This window comes from Panulirus ornatus, chromosome 9, assembly GCF_036320965.1.
Source record: "Panulirus ornatus isolate Po-2019 chromosome 9, ASM3632096v1, whole genome shotgun sequence".
In the NCBI taxonomy this organism is placed as follows: domain Eukaryota; kingdom Metazoa; phylum Arthropoda; class Malacostraca; order Decapoda; family Palinuridae; genus Panulirus; species Panulirus ornatus.
The window spans coordinates 28,964,444-28,984,027 of NC_092232.1; the positions used below are offsets into that span (position 1 = coordinate 28,964,444).

General features: G+C 46.4%; 1 protein-coding gene across 1 annotated transcript in view; it reads right to left on the bottom strand.

The window, feature by feature from the left end:
* LOC139750304 (oxysterol-binding protein-related protein 1-like) overlaps positions 1 to 19,584 on the bottom strand; it is a 745,131-nt gene that overhangs the window by 149,679 nt on the left and 575,868 nt on the right. Inside the window, exon 15 of the mRNA XM_071664928.1 lies at positions 19,259 to 19,469. Coding sequence (XP_071521029.1) covers positions 19,259 to 19,469 — 211 coding nt within the window. The remainder of the gene's footprint in view (positions 1 to 19,258; positions 19,470 to 19,584) is intronic.

Here is a 19,584-nt window from a genome sequence, read left to right on the forward strand (position 1 = left end):
GGAAACTTACGTATGTTTCCAGCATTGCTCGTGTTCATGATCTCCCTCTTGTACGTCTTGTGGATATTGTTTATGTCCTCCGTAACAGATGCATAACCAACTCACTATAAATAGGTGATGATAGTCGTAAACATTCTAGCTGGGATGCTTCATCTGCTCTGCCTGATGTTGTCTGCTCGTGTCAATATTCTTTTCGAGAAGGAGCAAGTTACTTCCAATAAGGCGGCCATGGTTTGCTGTTTCTGATTTCCAACATTCTTCAAATCTATTCTATCGCTTTCCTTAACTGACGTCATTCGTTCTTCCGTTATGGTGATGTCATCTCAACCAATCACCTCCCATCTCATCCTGTCACTTCCAGAACATTCAGGCTTTCTTCAGTTGATACAGAAAACCTGTCTCTCTGGCTAGTGACTTTCCCATTCATTTCGTCGTCTACCAACCTCGCGTCAGCTGAAGTACCACTCCCATGAATCTGTTATGACTGGCGTCTGCTGATCAGTGGGACTTACAACTAACTTAAGAGTGATTTACAGCGTTGTAGTTGCTCAAGATCTGTTATAGTAATTCTTGTTGGTAATATTCGCGAGTCATAACTGATGCCTTATGTACACGATGCACTCCTTGGTGGGGTCTTCTAACCCCACAGTCTGGGCTGAGGCCAGGCTGCTGGGTAGGGTCGTTGGATGACTAAGCTACAGTTTGTTGATGTAACTCACGAGTCTGGTAATCAGCAGATAAGGAAGCAGATCGTCTTGTGCTAAAAGAGATGTTCATCACTAACGCACAAAATATCATTTGAGGTACTTAAAATTTTGGGGTATATTTCTTAGGATATTGTAGGTTGGTCCACCATCCTTCCAGATATACCCTGTCCTCACTCTGCATGCAAGGATATAATGAACCAATGTATACAGTGTTCGTGAAGTGGTGCAGCTGTGGTGGTAGTCCCAGAGTTAACCTGTGTTGGTTTAGACTGGACGGTTTATCTACTGACTCCCTACAATCAGTAACTATGTATCTGTATAATCTGCCAATAACTTGAACAATACACCCTGGTCTGCATCCTTCGGCGGATCACATTTCCGTATACACTCCACAGTGACTCTGAGATCCAGCTTTCACCTGATGTACCTGGGAACAGCTGACACTACATGTTTGTATGTCTTTGCGATGACAAAGTTGCGGGAGTGTGAGGTCGTGTGTGGCTGCTGCTGAGCAATACTTTCACCTGACTGTTCAAAAGTCTTTACAGAATAATGTTGGCGGTGGCGGCCACGGGAGGGAACAGGATTTCTTTTGGTTGTTTTTGTGGTCAGGGATGACGACTTCTCCCTCCTCCAGCACTACTGGTGGTCGTCTTATCATCATAACTCCCACTACTTCCAGTTCCGTGATGATGATTCTGTTTCTCTTGCTGTCATAATTCAGAGCAAACTCTGGTATTTCCACAATGTCTTCACACTTCTGTATAAATATCAATGCTGTCTCTTAATTCGTCGATGTGTAAATCTAATCACGATTTTACCTTTCGAACGTACCAACTGCATTCATTTCCCAGGTACAATTCTGTCTTTACTATCATCTATTTCTAACTATGTTACGGTCGAATTTCGTTCTGTATCAACAATTCCGGGAAAAATTATCGTCAGACCTGGCCTTCAGAACCATCCAGTCGTAATTCAATTTTCCACGACTCTCCTGCAAACTTCGGCGACGTGTGGCACCTGACCCTGTATATAAATGGCTGGCTGGCACCTCCCAGCCAGTGTTCTAGGTGGCTGTGAGCTACTGTCTCCACGACAACGTCTCATGTATTAAGGTGGTCAGTAGAGACGACTGATCTGTGTAGTAACACATGCAGCCCACTATCAGCGTGGCAATAATCAATCCACATAAGATTAAAAGAAAAATAAACAATGACGTTCTTATTATTGTTTTACCTTCTTCAGAACGAGGGTGCGACCTCTGGGTATCACGATACGGTCTTTGACCTCACGTTATCATGCCCAGGGGTCGTATCGTCATTATGTAGGCTTGTCCCACGATGGTCAAGGGTGGCGAGAGACATGACGCTACACGCGCACGTTTTAAAGTCTCATGTGAAGCTTGGATGGTCATTTGTGGCTTGAGGCATGTCCTCTGCCGCTGTGGGTAAGACGGTCGACGTCAGGTTATTATGACCAATAAGAGAAAAATCTTGAACATCTTCAGGGATCAAGATAGTTCGTCATGTGTTGTGGAACATGACTTATACATTACATGTCACACTGTGTGTCTGGGGTACATGTAACACAGTCTGGTGGACGTGATGTGTGACGAGTGTTGTCACACTGTGTGTCTGGGGTACATGTAACACAGTCTGCTGGACGTGACGCGTGACGAGTGTTGTCACACTGTGTGTCTGGGGTACATGTAACACAGTCTGGTGGACGTGATGTGTGACGAGTGTTGTCACACTGTGTGTCTGGGGTACGTGTAACACAGTCTGCTGGACGTGATTTGTGACGAGTGTTGTCACACTGTGTGTCCGGGGTACATGTAACACAGTCTGCTGGACGTGACGCGTGACGAGTGTTGTCACACTGTGTCTGGGGTACATGTAACACAGTCTGCTGGACGTGATGTGTGACGAGTGTTGTCACACTGTGTGTCTGGGGTACATGTAACACAGTCTGCTGGACGTGATGTGTGACGAGTGTTGTCACACTGTGTGTCTGGGGTACATGTAACACAGTCTGCTGGACGTGATGTGTGACGAGTGTTGTCACACTGTGTGTCTGGGGTACATGTAACACAGTCTGCTGGACGTGATGTGTGACGAGTGTTGTCACACTGTGTGTCTGGGGTACATGTAACACAGTCTGCTGGACGTGACGTGTGACGAGTGTTCGTGTTGGAGCAGCAGACACCTACCTCTCCCTCCCTTAACGTGACGAGCTTCGCTCATGGAACATTAAAAGGGCTCCCGCGCTGGATGGTGGTGCTGAGGGCGCGTTGCCCTGGAAGTTTCCCCTTTCAAACTTCCTCAAGCTTGAGGCCGCTTGTGTCATCTTGTAATAGTCGCAAGGAACTTCATCCCTCGGTCGTCCTCATCCCTGGAAGTTCCCGGGTCCTTCCATCTATGGAGGTAAGTGATTACATCCACCCAAGTTCCTTTTGTCAGTCTGTTTACCAAAGGATCTCTCCCCAGCCCCTCATAACATGGAGGCCTGTGATGGGGGCCTATATTGGGGGCCTACAAGCCCTATATCCCTCACATTACGTAACACTTTATTAAGTTCACTTTATTAAGTTCACTTTCCCGATAATCGTGATGGACAGCCACGCCTCACCGTCTCATCCGGACCAGGTCTAGTGAGGTATATGGTCCCTCATAAGACGGCCCCCCTCTCATCACCCAGGCGTTCTAATAATAGTCACCCCTGCCTTCTCGAAACCTCCCTCCCCTCCCCTCCCCCTCCCCCGACCTGTCTCAAAAGAGCCTCGTCTTTATGCGGCGTCGGTTCAAATGTCACATTCTGAACTGCAGGTGAACGTGTGGAGACGCCAGGAAGTCACCACAGATGAAGATCGAGACACAGGAAAGAAAATTAGGATGAAAGATATGGGAAGAAATGAGACGGCAAAGAAAAAGTTACGTAATTTAGAGCGGGCAAAGATATAGAAAACGGAAACAGTCAGACGAAGGAAGGAACTGGTGAAGACGAGTCGCTCTGAGTCAGTCAGTCAGTAGACATAACGACCAGGGGAGTCACCAGGTTCAGTCAGTCAGGAAGATCTGCCGGGAACGAGGCATCCCCACCTGTGTGTGTGTGTGTGTGTCGCTCAGGAACGTGCGGGGTCACGGCTGGTGCTGTTAACACCACTACAAGCCTCTCATCATGAGGCAGGAACCGCTCGTCACCCACCTCCACACTTTAATCGACAGAACAAGCAAACAAAACAGACAAATACCAACAAATATATATTTTACCTTCAAACATCATCACAAACAATGACAGGGGCGACCCGCTATGGGAGGAATGGCCCTCGTTACCCTGTACGTGACTCATAACGACCCTGTAGATGATTCTGGCTACCCTATATATGACCCTAGCGAATCTGTGCTTAACCCTAGCTACCTTATCGATGACCTTGGGCACCCTCTACATGACCTTGGAGACCTTCTACATGACCTTGGCGACCCTGTGCATGAGTCAGGCTACCCTGTACACGACCCTGGTGAACCTTTACATGAGTCTGGCTACCCTGTACACGACCCTGGTGACCCTGTACATGAGTCTGGCTACCCTGTACACGACACTGGTGACCCTGTACATGAGTCTGGCTACCCTGTACACGACACTGGTGACCCTGTACATGAGTCAGGCTACCCTGTACACGACACTGGTGACCCTGTACATGAGTCAGGCTACCCTGTACACGACCCTAGCGACCCTGTGCAAAGTGATAAAGAATTTACGAGCTGGTGTTCAAGCAGATCCTGGACTCATGCATCAAGGGAATCAAAACAAACCGTAATAACGTAGTGGTGGGGCAGGCAGGGGATAGAGGGAACTACAAGAATGTGCTATACGGGGAGTAACATGCTGTCAGTGAAGTGAACCAGGGTATATGAAGCAGTCAGGGGAGACCAAGGAAGTCTATGGGGCCTGGTTGTGGCTAAGGGGCTGTGTTGTCAGTGTGTTACACGAGACAGCAGCAACTCTCATGACAAACCCCAGTTCAATAAAGTAACAAGAAAAGTAACATTCATACGTGTGTCATCACACACACACAAACACACACACACACACACACACACACACACACACACACACACACACACACACACATACACACACATACACACACACACACACACATCAAATTCCCTTTATTCCTGTTCACCGACTGAGTCAAACGCAAACACAAACTCAGCAGCCTTCACATATAGCCACATGTATGATAACACGAACTCTGAGGGTTATACCACAACTTACAACCTATGACAAGCAAAACAGGAGGGCCGTGTTATAGCAGTTGGGTTGTACATTCAATACAACACCTGAGCTCCGACAATCTTGGAATGACGTTCGTCAAGACTGTAGTCATGAAGCAGACAACCTGTACATAGTTACTGTACTAATGTATAAACCAACAGATGACGGAGGAAATATATGGAATATGACCTAGACAACCACAGTAACCCAACACTGAGAATATTCTTTCTAAGACACACCTACGCTGGACACGACACATCACCACACCTGCACTATATATATATATATATATATATATATATATATATATATATATATATATATATATATATATATATATATATATACATATATATATATATATATATATATATATATATATATATATATATATATATATATATATATATATATATATATAAGAAAAAAGGAGAACGAGCGCACACACACACGCAAACAAAATATCATACACAGACAGCTGGTAAAGTTAGCGATCAATCCAGAGTGTCATGTGAGCCCATCAGTCATGACGTCAGTCAAACCCTTTAATCAAGACATTGCATGACCCTATAAGGCCGCAGGACTGCCATGTTTACCGTGCCCGCTCACTGCACTGTTGGCTAAGGAAAGGCCAGTAATAGTCGACCATTTAATATCGAAATTTCATAAGATCGTTGGAAGTAATGTGGCGTGCATCTTAACAACTAATAATAATAACTAAAAACTTCCTAAATCACAAATCCAAGAGATGGATGACTTAGGGGAAACATACGTGTATAAATACATTTTGTGACTAAAGACAAGTGAGCTGGTTCTTCCAATAGAGCAATGATGTACAAAGGAATAATTATGGAAAATGCACTGATACTGAAACTCAGCTCATTACAAGTTGTACACTGTAATTCTTGCCGCACAGCATAATACTGAGTGGCAGTTCTGCTCGTGTATCTGATGTTAAAAGTCCACTTAAGGGAGCATAAGCTGGTTATATATGTCCTTAAAATATAATGTTAGCTGTATAGCCGACCGGCTGCACGGGGGTCCGGGCGTGCGGCAGTCCAAGCTTAGCGACGGCCCACGTTCCCTGCGTCAGGTCGGCCTGTACGTGCACTAATCGTAGCGGCGAGGCGCTCCCTCCGTACGTCTCTGGTACAGCTCACCGTTTCCGTCTCCTCACTCCCCCTTACAGGCATTCGACACTTACTAGCACTCGGCCCCTACTGGCGCCCTGTTGTAACTGAGGCTATGAGTGTCCCTGTAAGCTCATCATTGGCTCGTTACCCTTACAGGGAACGAGCGTGACACACTAGAGACATCCTGCTGTGACAGAGCGAGGTAGGACTTGCCTGGATTGTGATGGATGTTAGCGTTACACCCGCCAGGCTAGGCAGGCAGAACTGCCAACTGTCTCTGTGCTGATCTGGCACTGACTGACCCAACACTAACCTCGTCTCTGTTCTGCATAATGCAGGATGCCATGTGTTGTGTGACTAACCTAATAAGGACAATTTTCATGGTTAATTACTCCACTAATTTACTTTTTTCACTTTTCTACACTAGATTCATTTTCGGTGAGTCTTTAACTGCCACAGTCTCCCGGGATCTTAACACCATGAATGTTACATTTTACTGCTTTCTTTATCCTATAGCAGACCTGCTGTGGCCGATGCCAGGTCTCGTGAGTTTAACTCATTAAATCTTACTTCTAACTTACAGTTACACTTTGAATACAAGTTATGAAAGACCTAAAAACTATGTCTCTTCTGTTGTTCTTACAACCTGATATTTACTCACTGTTACCTAAAAAAAATTAAAAGAATATTCTTAATTGGTGAACCTCTCGACACGTGAGTGAGGAGTGGGTGGAACAGGTGCTATGATGCCTCGTAACCCAGTCTGTGATACTTCGATTCTTTCCCCGGAACAGTTTCTGATTCATTAAACTACATTCTTGCTTCACAGTCATTCAGTTTCTAATAGAACACTAAGCACTACATGTTAATTCTGCTGAAATGACGTATACAGTTGGACACACTTGACAGCCGTGTTTCCTCTTACAAGATCTCACACTCGCCTGGATCTCACATGTATACCCACAGTGACTGAGGTCAGCCTAAAGTTTACACACACACACACACACACAGGTCCCTATCTCCCAGCCTGTTATATATATATATATATTTACATATATATATATATATATATATATATATATTATATATATATATATATATATATATATATATATTTCATCCCTGGGGACAGGGGAGAAAGAATACTTCCCGCTTATTCCCTGCGTGTCGTAGAAGGCGACTAAAAGGGAAGGGAGCGGGGGAGGGGGCCTCGAAATCCTCCCCTCTTGTTTTTTTTTTTTCCCAAGGAAGGAACAGAGAAGGGGGCAGATGAGGATATTCCCTTAAAGGCCCAGTCCTCTGTTCTTAACGCTACCTCGCTAACGCGGAAAATGGCGAATAGTATGAAAGAAAAAGAAAAGATATATATATATATATATATATATATATATATATATATATATATATATATATATATATATTATCCCTGGGGATAGGGGATTAAGAATACTTCCCACGTATTCCCTGCGTGTCGTAGAAGGCGACTAAAAGGGGAGGGAGCGGGGGGCTGGAAATCCTCCCCTCTCGTTTTTTTTTTTTTTTTCCCAAAGAAGGAACAGAGGGGGCCAGGTGAGGATATTCCAAAAAAGGCCCAGTCCTCTGTTCTTAACGCTACCTCGCTAACGCGGGAAATGGCGGTTTAAAAGAAAGAAAGCGACTAGAGGGGACGGGAGCAGGGGGCCAGAAATCCTGAAATCCTCCCCTCCTTGTATTAACTTTCTAAAATGGGAAACAGAAGAAGGAGTCACGCGGGGAGTGCTCATCCTCCTCGAAGGCTCAGAGTGGGGTGCCTAAATGTGTGTGGATGTAACCAAGATGTGAAAAAAGGAGAGATAGGTAGTATGTTTGAGGAAAGGAACCTGGATGTTTTGGCTCTGAGTGAAACGAAGCTCAAGGGTAAAGGGGAAGAGTGGTTTGGGAATGTCTGGGGAGTAAAGTCAGGGGTTAGTGAGAGGACAAGAGCAAGGGAAGGAGTAGCAATACTCCTGAAACAGGAGTTGTGGGAGTATGTGATAGAGTGTAAGAAAGTAAATTCTCGATTAATATGGGTAAAACTGAAAGTTGATGGAGAGAGGTGGGTGATTATTGGTGCATATGCACCCGGGCATGAGAAGAAAGATCATGAGAGGCAAGTGTTTTGGGAGCAGCTGAATGAGTGTGTTAGTGGTTTTGATGCACGAGACCGGGTTATAGTGATGGGTGATTTGAATGCAAAGGTGAGTAATGTGGCAGTTGAGGGAATAATTGGTATACATGGGGTGTTCAGTGTTGTAAATGGAAATGGTGAAGAGCTTGTAGATTTATGTGCTGAAAAAGGACTGATGATTGGGAATACCTGGTTTAAAAAGCGAGATATACATAAGTATACTTATGTAAGTAGGAGAGATGGCCAGAGAGCTTTATTGGATTACGTGTTAATTGACAGGCGCGCGAAAGAGAGACTTTTGGATGTTAATGTGCTGAGAGGTGCAACTGGAGGGATGTCTGATCATTATCTTGTGGAGGCGAAGGTGAAGATTTGTATGGGTTTTCAGAAAAGAAGAGTGAATGTTGGGGTGAAGAGGGTGGTGAGAGTAAGTGAGCTTGGGAAGGAGACTTGTGTGAGGAAGTACCAGGAGAGACTGAGTACAGAATGGAAAAAGGTGAGAACAACGGAAGTAAGGGGAGTGGGGGAGAAATGGGATGTATTTAGGGAATCAGTGATGGATTGCGCAAAAGATGCTTGTGGCATGAGAAGAGTGGGAGGTGGGTTGATTAGAAAGGGTAGTGAGTGGTGGGATGAAGAAGTAAGAGTATTAGTGAAAGAGAAGAGAGAGGCATTTGGACGATTTTTGCAGGGAAAAAATGAAATTGAGTGGGAGATGTATAAAAGAAAGAGACAGGAGGTCAAGAGAAAGATGCAAGAGGTGAAAAAAAGGGCAAATGAGAGTTGGGGTGAGAGAGTATCATTAAATTTTAGGGAGAATAAAAAAGATGTTCTGGAAGGAGGTAAATAAAGTGCGTAAGTCAAGGGAGCAAATGGGAACTTCAGTGAAGGGCGCAAATGGGGAGGTGATAACAAGTAGTGGTGATGTGAGAAGGAGATGGAGTGAGTATTTTGAAGGTTTGTTGAATGTGTTTGATGATAGAGTGGCAGATATAGGGTGTTTTGGTCGAGATGGTGTGCAAAGTGAGAGGGTTAGGGAAGATGGTTTGGTAAACAGAGAAGAGGTAGTAAAAGCTTTGCGGAAGATGAAAGCCGGCAAGGCAGCAGGTTTGGATGGTATTGCAGTGGAATCTATTAAAAAAGGGGGTGACTGTATTGTTGACTGGTTGGTAAGGTTATTTAATGTATGTATGACTCATGGTGAGGTGCCTGAGGATTGGCGGAATGCGTGCATAGTGCCATTGTACAAAGGCAAAGGGGATAAGAGTGAGTGCTCAAATTACAGAGGTATAAGTTTGTTGAGTATTCCTGGTAAATTATATGGGAGGGTATTGATTGAGAGGGTGAAGGCATGTACAGAGCATCAGATTGGGGAAGAGCAGTGTGGTTTCAGAAGTGGTAGAGGATGTGTGGATCAGGTGTTTGCTTTGAAGAATGTATGTGAGAAATACTTAGAAAAGCAAATGGATTTGTATGTAGCATTTATGGATCTGGAGAAGGCATATGATAAGAGTTGATAGAGATGCTCTGTGGAAGGTATTAAGAATATATGGTGTGGGAGGAAAGTTGTTAGAAGCAGTGAAAAGTTTTTATCGAGGATGTAAGGCATGTGTACGTGTAGGAAGAGAGGAAAGTGATTGGTTCTCAGTGAATGTAGGTTTGCGGCAGGGGTGTGTGATGTCTCCATGGTTGTTTAATTTGTTTATGGATGGGGTTGTTAGGGAGGTGAATGCAAGAGTTTTGGAAAGAGGGGCAAGTATGAAGTCTTTTGGGGATGAGAGAGCTTGGGAAGTGAGTCAGTTGTTGTTCGCTGATGATACAGCGCTGGTGGCTGATTCATGTGAGAAACTGCAGAAGCTGGTGACTGAGTTTGGTAAAGTGTGTGAAAGAAGAAAGTTAAGAGTAAATGTGAATAAGAGCAAGGTTATTAGGTACAGTAGGGTTGAGGGTCAAGTCAATTGGGAGGTGAGTTTGAATGGAAAAAAACTGGAGGAAGTGAAGTGTTTTAGATATCTGGGAGTGGATCTAGCAGCGGATGGAACCATGGAAGCGGAAGTGGATCATAGGGTGGGGGAGGGGGCGAAAATTCTGGGAGCCTTGAAGAATGTGTGGAAGTCGAGAACATTATCTCGGAAAGCAAAAATGGGTATGTTTGAAGGAATAGTGGTTCCAACAATGTTGTATAGTTGCGAGACGTGGGCTATGGATAGAGTTGTGCGCAGGAGGATGGATGTGCTGGAAATGAGATGTTTGAGGACAATATGTGGTGTGAGGTGGTTTGATCGAGTAAGTAACGTAAGGGTAAGAGAGATGTGTGGAAATAAAAAGAGCGTGGTTGAGAGAGCAGAAGAGGGTGTTTTGAAATGGTTTGGGCACATGGAGAGAATGAGTGAGGAAAGATTGACCAAGAGGATATATGTGTCGGAGGTGGAGGGAACGAGGAGAAGAGGGAGACCAAATTGGAGGTGGAAAGATGGAGTGAAAAAGATTTTGTGTGATCGGGGCCTGAACATGCAGGAGGGTGAAAGGAGGGCAAGGAATAGAGTGAATTGGAGTGATGTGGTATACCGGGGTTGACGTGCTGTCAGTGGATTGAATCAGGGCATGTGAAGCGTCTGGGGTAAACCATGGAAAGTTGTGTAGGTATGTATATTTGCGTGTGTGGACGTATGTATATACATGTGTATGGGGGTGGGTTGAGCCATTTCTTTCGTCTGTTTCCTTGCGCTACCTCGCAAACACGGGAGACAGCGACAAAGAAAAAAAAAAAAAAAAAAAAAAAATATATATATATATATATATATATATATATATATATATATATATATATATATATATATATAACCCATGAGAAGTACAAATGTACTGAGACACAAGGATGCGGAGCCATCAAGGTAAATTCAACAATTCACTTTTAATATTACATGGACGAGAGGGATGACTCAAGCAACGAGCTGTCAACGGTACAGCGAGGATCACTTCTACGAGGCAAAGTGCCAACGGACTGTGTGAAACCGTTGATAACAGAAGCGCTCCACACAGGCACCACACATCTACATGTAATAAAAAAAAGGGGAACAGAAGTTTCAGGAGGGAACGTGCAAGCCGCTCAGCCTACAGGAAGTAGACTGGAATGGAAGATCCTTAAATAAAGCCAAAGTTTACTCAACACAGAAGAAAGTAAACTTGCCAAAAGAACAGGATGACCCAAACCGTGAGTCCATAACCTCAAACAAGACTCGGGGAAAAATCAAAGTATTCATAAGTTCGAACGAAAAATATCATCTATTCACATATACAACGCAAATCTAAGAACACACATTCCACTGGGCTACTACGAACAGGAGCAGATGATGGCTGACACATGAGTGAAATATCAAAAATTCCAATGGTCAATGTTCAGTGAGCCAAACATCACATTAAAGATGAATAACTCCGACAACTTTCCCCCAGACCAGCAACAACCCCAGGTCGCCACGCCTGGTGGACCACTGAGAACATGTTGACAGATCCTGCTCCAGGACCAGGTTCCTGGAACTCTGGCATCCGAAAGAAATACAAAAGACCACTAGAGCCAGCACTGTGCAGCCTCTGGAAACAAAGCCTGGACTCTGGCTAAATCCAGAGAGTCTGACACTGACTCACGCGTCCCCACGCCACAAGGAGGATGTAAAGCAATCCCAAAAATCCTTGATCAACGGCAGCGTCACCGAAGATAAGGAGAAGTCTGGTGGGAGTCTTGAGATGCAACGTGGCTGACGTTTCCAAGTCAAATAAACGTACCTAAGTCAGGACAACATATGTGGTTTTGGTGCGAGAAGATCCTGACTCTAATACACGACAGGGATGACAATTTGCAGAGGCACTGCAGAACAGTCAAATTACTGACGTGATACACAAGGACCTTGTAAAAGCCTCAGACAATTGTGACCAAAGCTTCATGGCTCAAAGAATGCGTAAGATAAGGAATAACTGGAAAAGCTGAAATATCGACATACAACTTCCAGACTAACAGATCATAACTCCATGCCGTAAATCAGGGCGTTCCCAGTCCCTCTTAAGAGAAACAAAGTTAATTTCCCTGAGGATAGAGTCCTGCGTTTCTACGTACCTCACATTGGACAGTGATGGAAATACGAGCCACAGTTTCAGATCTTCTGCAGACGATGCAAGAGCATGTAGAGAAATCCAAACATCAGAAGAACACGAGAAAACTACAAACACACGTAAACCAGGTCTTCCATAAGGCCAGTGAAAATGACGTACCATTTATTGATGAACATTTCCACAACGATTCCATTACTGGGGAAAACAAATAGCAGTACAGAATACCTGACATTAAACAGATATTATCATCATTCAAAAGAACAATGTGAAAGATCTCGGTGTAATAATGTCTGACGATATTACCTTCTAGTCAACACAACAAAGTAACAGCTGTTTTATCCGGAAATATAATAGGATAATTTGTACGGACGAGGAAGGAACAGCCAATGATAACGCTTTCCAGAGCACCAAGCTCTTGCACACAACACACTGCCCTGCGCTAACGTCACCAGTCAGGGTAGACGAAGCTGTCGAGTTAGAGAATATGTAAAAGTCTTACGGCATTAACCCTGTCAAGGACCTGAACTACGACTGGGGATGACTGGTAACTGAGTGGGTGTACTCTGGCGGACAGACGGGAAAAGTGTAACAATGATTACACGAGGAAAATTCTGGAAGGCGTGACTCCCAACTTATACACAGAATCATTTTCATATTGGCAAAAAAGACGTGAAAGGTTGTAGAAGGCTGTATTAACTACCAGAATGAAAGCTCAGTAAGTGAACAGAAGACATTATACTGAACATCCGGGTTCCAACACTGTGCCACACTGCCTCCAGCCATGACACAACACTGTTGCCACACTGCCTCCAACCATGACCATGGGCTGTACACTGGAGAAATCTACGATGGTCCTGGTTACCAGACCAGACAGACAGGTTGTGGAGGTAACGTTCACGTGCCAGCCGCAGCCTCAAACAACCTGCTCGACTAACAGACCAACACAACAACTTGGACGAAGACCGAACGAGGAGTGAAGATCTTCGAAATCGACGTAAGGTATACATCATGGTAAGGCATACATCACGGTAAGGTATATATTAAGGTCTGATACACCATAATACTATACGTAGTTCAAGAGTAGATAACCCATAAATCTAACCAGACTCACAATCTACGTCTCCCTTGCGTAACAAGGATGTCTGGAGTAGCAGACAACAGGGCCGAGACGAGGCTATGTTTGTAACATTTGGCTACGATTATTTGAGGACAACGGCCACGTTTGTCGTGTGGAAAGGCTGCTGCTGACGAGGGAGGAGGTCATGACTCTCAGAAGAGGAGGAGGCCACAAGTGTCAAGGGAGGTGCCAGGGAAATAGGACAACAGATATCAAATACGACAGGCATTCCAGACCCATAACTTCCTCTTCTGGCGCCTGTCACAAGATACTTGTATTACGAGAACATGAGCAACCGGGGAAGACTACAGCTGGTGCATCTATGAGGAGGTTCCTGAGGAGAGGCGATAACCAAACGTGACGACAGTACAACCATCAGAAAAATACAGTTGTCAGTGATACACTTAGACTGCCTGAGGAGATGGGGGCAGACGCTATCACCACATGAGCCGGTTGGTGTACGATGTCAGACCATAACTGTCAATTGATGGTATGGCTGTCAGGGGAGAAGGCTGCAAGTGTTGAAAGATAAGACTACATCTTTACAAGTCAAGTCTTCTCTTGATAGACGAGGTTACAGTCGTAATAAGACCATGGCTGTTAGCTGGGGCGGCTGGAGCCATCAGATGAGTGGTTACGGCCAGGGTTCACACACGACATGGGACAGTTTACCATTGTGTTGACTGAGTCTTGCAGGCGACTCTTCAGGATGACCCTGGGTCCTGCTCCTGGGTCATCACACTTTAAATGTTCAGAAAATGTTGGCATTACCGTCACAGAAAGACGCGACTCGTTATAACTAAGGAAGTCACATTCACTCTTCTTTCCTTCATCATCCACAATGCGGAGTTCTTCTTCTCCCTTCCTCTCCTACCCATTTTTCTTTCCCTCTCTCCCCTTCTCCTCTACTCCTCACTATCAGATCCCCTCATCCACTCACGCCTCTTCCTCTTTTTACGGGTTTATCCCGGCAAATTCCAGCAACAGAGGATGAGAGACCCTTTTACAGAGCGTGGGATGTGGCCTACCTGGCCAGCAGCGCACTCTCCTCCCGACACACCTGTAGCTAACACTACTACTAACAGTCCTCCATACCCTCTATATAATTCATCTAGAGAGACACATGCCCGATATTAACCTTTCTTATATTTCCCTCCTTCGCTGCTGACTGCATTAGTAGAGACATAGCACAGCTACGGGGCAATGGCCAAACACTTGCCAGACCAGGTGCTAACACCCACGTTCATCTACTGAATGTGTGTACACCTGTGAGGCCCCTACACCTGCTGATGGAGGTGGCGGGGTTATTAACGTGAGGGTAACACAACCATAACATCTTCCTCAACCATTGTGTGTGTGCGAGCACTATCTGCCGGTGCGAGGGAGGGACGCATGTACGTTGCAACATATCACCCGCCATTGTGAGGCTGCTGGAGGAGCGCGCACCTCCTGCTAAACCTTGAGTGTTGCATAACATGACGAGTGGCAGGTCTCCCCAGCGGTGCCCCCATCACCCTCCTCCCTCCAGCGTCCTCCGCTCTGCTAAGACCACCGCTCTGCTAAGACCTCCCCCCCACGTCCGCGCAACCACTTTGCTAACTTGACCCCCTCTTTATCCCTATCTCTACGCCTTCCCCTTCCTCCTCCTCCTCCTCCTCCTCCTCCTCCTCCTCCTCTTATTCTTCCCGCTCTCCTCGCCCTCTTCCCTAAATGACCAGTAGTTCTCTTCTCCCACCTCCCAGGTAATCAGGCAACAAGTGAAAGGAGGTAATAAGGCCGAACGCTTACCCTGCCTACGTTAACGTTTAATGGCCTTGCCTTGTGTGTGTGTGTGTGTGTGTGTGTGTGTGTGTGTGTGTGTGTGTGTGTGTGTGTGTGCGTGTGTGTGTGTGTGTGTGTGTGTGTGTGTGTGTGTGTGAGCAACTCTACGTACATGGGAGCACCATGCACGTGAAATTCTTTCGTCAGTCAGCTGTATCTCTGAATACATTTATCTAGCAGTGATGAATCGTCTCTCTAAATGTGAGTTATGTCTTTAGTGGGGGGTGATCACGTACCTAAACGTGACCCTTATCTCTTAAATGTCTCCTGTATCATGTCTCCAAGTGTCTCACATCTCAAGACATGTCAGGTCTCAAAACGTGAGTGACATCCTAAAGTGCGTCGTAGTTCAGTGTTCAACACAGCCCAAGTGTGTATTGATCATAGCTTCTCACTTTACCCCACCTCATGGCCACGTGTGTACACCGTCAGGGTCTGTCAATAACCACTTCATACATTCATCTCTCGTGTCTGGCTACAATGAGCCCAACAAAACAAATGGTCATTATGCCTCACAATAGCTCGTCTTTTGTCGAGGGGTATCCTTTCATCATGTTAAACCAGCTCATTGGTCAACACTAGCGGAAGTGGGTTATAAACCCTCCCCCCTCAGGTTTAGTCTGATGATAGTGGAGGTTTTATATTGTCTTACTTTCTTGATCAGTCTTCCTAAACTTAGTTATTCAGTTACTAATTACTTGTTAATATCATTCACTTATTTGTGGGGGTGTTGTTTTTTCTTTTCGTTCAGGAGAGGTGAGGTGAAGTGAGGTGAGGTGAGGTGAGGTGAGGTGAGGTGAGGTGAGGAGAGGTGAGGTGAGAAGAGGTGTGGTGAGGGGAGGTGAGGTGAGAAGAGGTGAGGAGAGGTGAGGTGAGGTGAGGTGTGGTGAGGTGAGGTGAGGTGAGGATAGGTGAGGTGAGAAGAGGTGTGGTGAGGTGAGGTGAGAAGAGGTGAGGAGAGGTGAGGTGAGGTGAGGTGAGGAGAGGTGTGGTAAGGTGAGGTGAGGAGAGGTGTGGTGAGGTGAGGTGAGGTTAGGTTAGGTGAGGTGCTGTGAGGAGAGGAGAGGAGAGGAGAGGAGAGGTGTGGTGAGGTGAGGTGCGGTGAGGTTAGGTGAGGTGAGGTGAGGTGAGGTGAGGAGAGGAGAGGTGTGCTGAGGCGAGGTGAGGTGAGGAGAGGAGAGGTGTGGAGAGGTGAGGTGAGGTGAGGTCATGCAACAGTGTGTGTGGTCCAGTCCACAACACCCCTGCCTCATAGTGTACGTCGCCCAACTCACACGGTGATCCTAGCTCAGAGTGCAGCCTGAGTGGTCCTAGCTCAGATGCAGCTTGAGTGGTCCTAGCTCAAATGCAGCCTGAGTGATCCTAGCTCAGATGCAGCCTGAGTGATCCTAGCTCAGATGCAGCCTGAATGATCCTAGCTCAAAGTGCAACCTGAGTGATCCTAGCTCAGATACAGCCTGAGTGATCCTAGCTCAGAGTGCAGTCTGAGTGATCCTAGCTCAGAGTGCAGTCTGAGTTCAGTCTGTGGTCCTGGCCAAGCGTAGTCCTTACTTACAGGAATAGTCCTCGCTCACAATACAGCTGTATCTAGTCCTCGCTCACAATACAGCTGTATCTAGTCCTCGCTCAATACAGCTGTATCTAGTCCTCGCTCACAATACAGCTGTATCTAGTCCTCGCTCACAATACAGCTGAACCTAGTCCTCGCTCACAATACAGCTGTATCTAGTCCTCGCTCACAATACAGCTGTATCTAGTCCTCGCTCACAATACAGCTGTATGTAGTCCAGGCTCACAATACAGCTATATGTAGTCCACGCTCACAGGGCAGTTGTATCTCACAGTGTCGTCCTGGAATGTCTCATCAGAATAGTCGCAGCCACAAGTGTGGTCCTCCCCCCGGATACATTTCTGAGTCACTTTGTGGTCTTAGCTCAGTAGAGTCTTCATTACGTGGGGGGTCGCTGCTCACAGTGTCTCCTACTGTACACGAGAGTCGACTCCAAAGCCTAAGTGTGAGTGCGTGTCTAACTCGAGGCAGTGGCCCTGACCGGCACCGTCGTCCCAGTCCATCCTATGGGGTAGAGTTCGCCCCACCTTCCCTCCTCCCTCATGGGGGAAAAAAAAAACCATAATGTTCAAAAGAGAAAGCTGAGGTGAAGATAAGTGAGGAGAGACAGCTGGAGGTGAGCGTGTCAGGTGGGCGCCGGCCCGACACAAGTAGGTCATTTGGCCCGCTGTGGTCACAGCGCTCACTGCCTCCTCTTAAGTTACCCCGTAAAGCACAAGCGGTGCGACCCTTGAGCACAGCAGTACGACCCTTGAGCACAGCAGTACGACCCTTAAGCACAGAGGTACGACCCTAGAGCACAACGGTGCGACCCTTGAGCACAGAGGTACGACCCTTCAGCACAACAGTACGACCCCTGAGCACAGCAGTACGACCATTGAGCACAGATGTACGACCCTTGAGCACAGAGGTACGATCCTTAAGCACTGCAGTACGACCCTTGAGCACAGAGGTACGACCCTTGAACTCAGAGGTACGGCCCTTGAGCAAGAGATACGACCCTCGAGCACAAAGGTACGACCCTTGAGCACAGAGGTACGACTCTAGAGCACAGAGGTACGACCCTTGAGCACAGAGGTACGACCCTTGAGCACAACAGTACGACCCTTGACCACAGCGATACAACTGTTTAGCACGGCGGTGCGACCCTTGCGTATGACGCCCTAGCCTTTATCCCTACCCTTGAGGGTTTGGTCGAAGGTCAAGTCACCTTACCTAAGGGTCGTATCGTCGTGATCACAGGTCGTACCGTCGTGCGCGTACTTGCTCAGTACACAGGGAAGGTCAACAATTGGCCGTAAATGTACCCAGGCATCGAGTGGGGAAGCAGTGAGTGCCTGTAGTAAACACTTTGCCTGGAATTCTCCATTCGTCCTCTGCTGCCACTAACCCACTCCCGACCCAGCAGTAAGTGAGGCTAGGACACGGTGGGCAGGAACACGTCCTCAACGCTCCAGGTCAGGAAATACCAACATAGCTCTCCAGTCGCGTCAGGCAACAACACTCTGCTCAACACTGGTTTATGTATTCTTTATACAACCCTGAATTACCGTGGTATACTGCCACGCCCCAACCCTGCCCATCATGGCCCGCAGGCCCTCACCGCCTCTGTCTCTCTCAACACCTGCTGGTGCTGACTTGGTAAACATATGTTTCCCTACCACATCCCATACGTCGTCCATCGAGGCTTCGAAAATTTCATTCATGAGTTTAAGGGGCAACACAAGGGCACCCTTGTGCCGCTTCAGACGGAGGGAATCATGTATCATTAACTATACATTCTTAGATCTATTTCATAATCTTATCTTTTTTTTGAGCGTTTCTTATCAATTTTAGCCAAGTGGGTCATCACGTAATGTTTCTAAGTTCATCATTAAGTGATGAGTCCAGATGATGATGATGATGATGATCCTAGCCATGATAAGTAATGAGTCCAAATGATGATGATGATGATTCTAGCCATGATAAGTAATGAGTCCAAATGATGATGATGATGATTCTAGCCATGATAAGTGATGAGTCCTGATGATGATGATGATGATGATTCTAGCCATGACATCATCTCACTACCACAAGTCACTGTCAGAAGTTGTAAACTGGCAACAATAAGTTGTAGGTCGTGACGGGAGAGCACAAGGAAGAAAAAGTCACGTCAGGTTCCTAACTCAAGCTACAGCAAAGTTCAAGTCAAGCCAGGAACCATGAAAAGTGTACCTTACCTGTAGAAGAGGAGAGTATTACACCTATTTAATGCATGACCACTATAGAATGTCCCAGTGGACCACAGGTGTGTCAAGGATCATCACAGCCGTAAGCACGACCTTGCCTCACAACAACAACCATCACTACAATGTTCCATGAACCGTAGGGCAACCTAACCTGCATCCTGACGACGGGGTCCTGAGCCTGGTCAGCCTTCTCCAGGAGCCAGGCGTACTCCATGTACTCAGCCATGCGCTGCAGGAAGGAGAGCGGCTCGTTGAACACCACGGGCATGGTGATCTTGGAGAGCTCCTTGCCGATGCATTGCTTCAGCACCGACCACAGCGAGAAGTCGTTCCGCTGGAACTGCTCCGCCGGCAGGCTCGTCCTGGAAGGAGGAAACAAGACAGGAGAGGCTTAGTGGCGGGCTAATACCTCCCTTAGGTCGGGGAGAGAGAGGGGGATATCAGGGGCTCTCACGCTGAGATATGACCTGACACCGC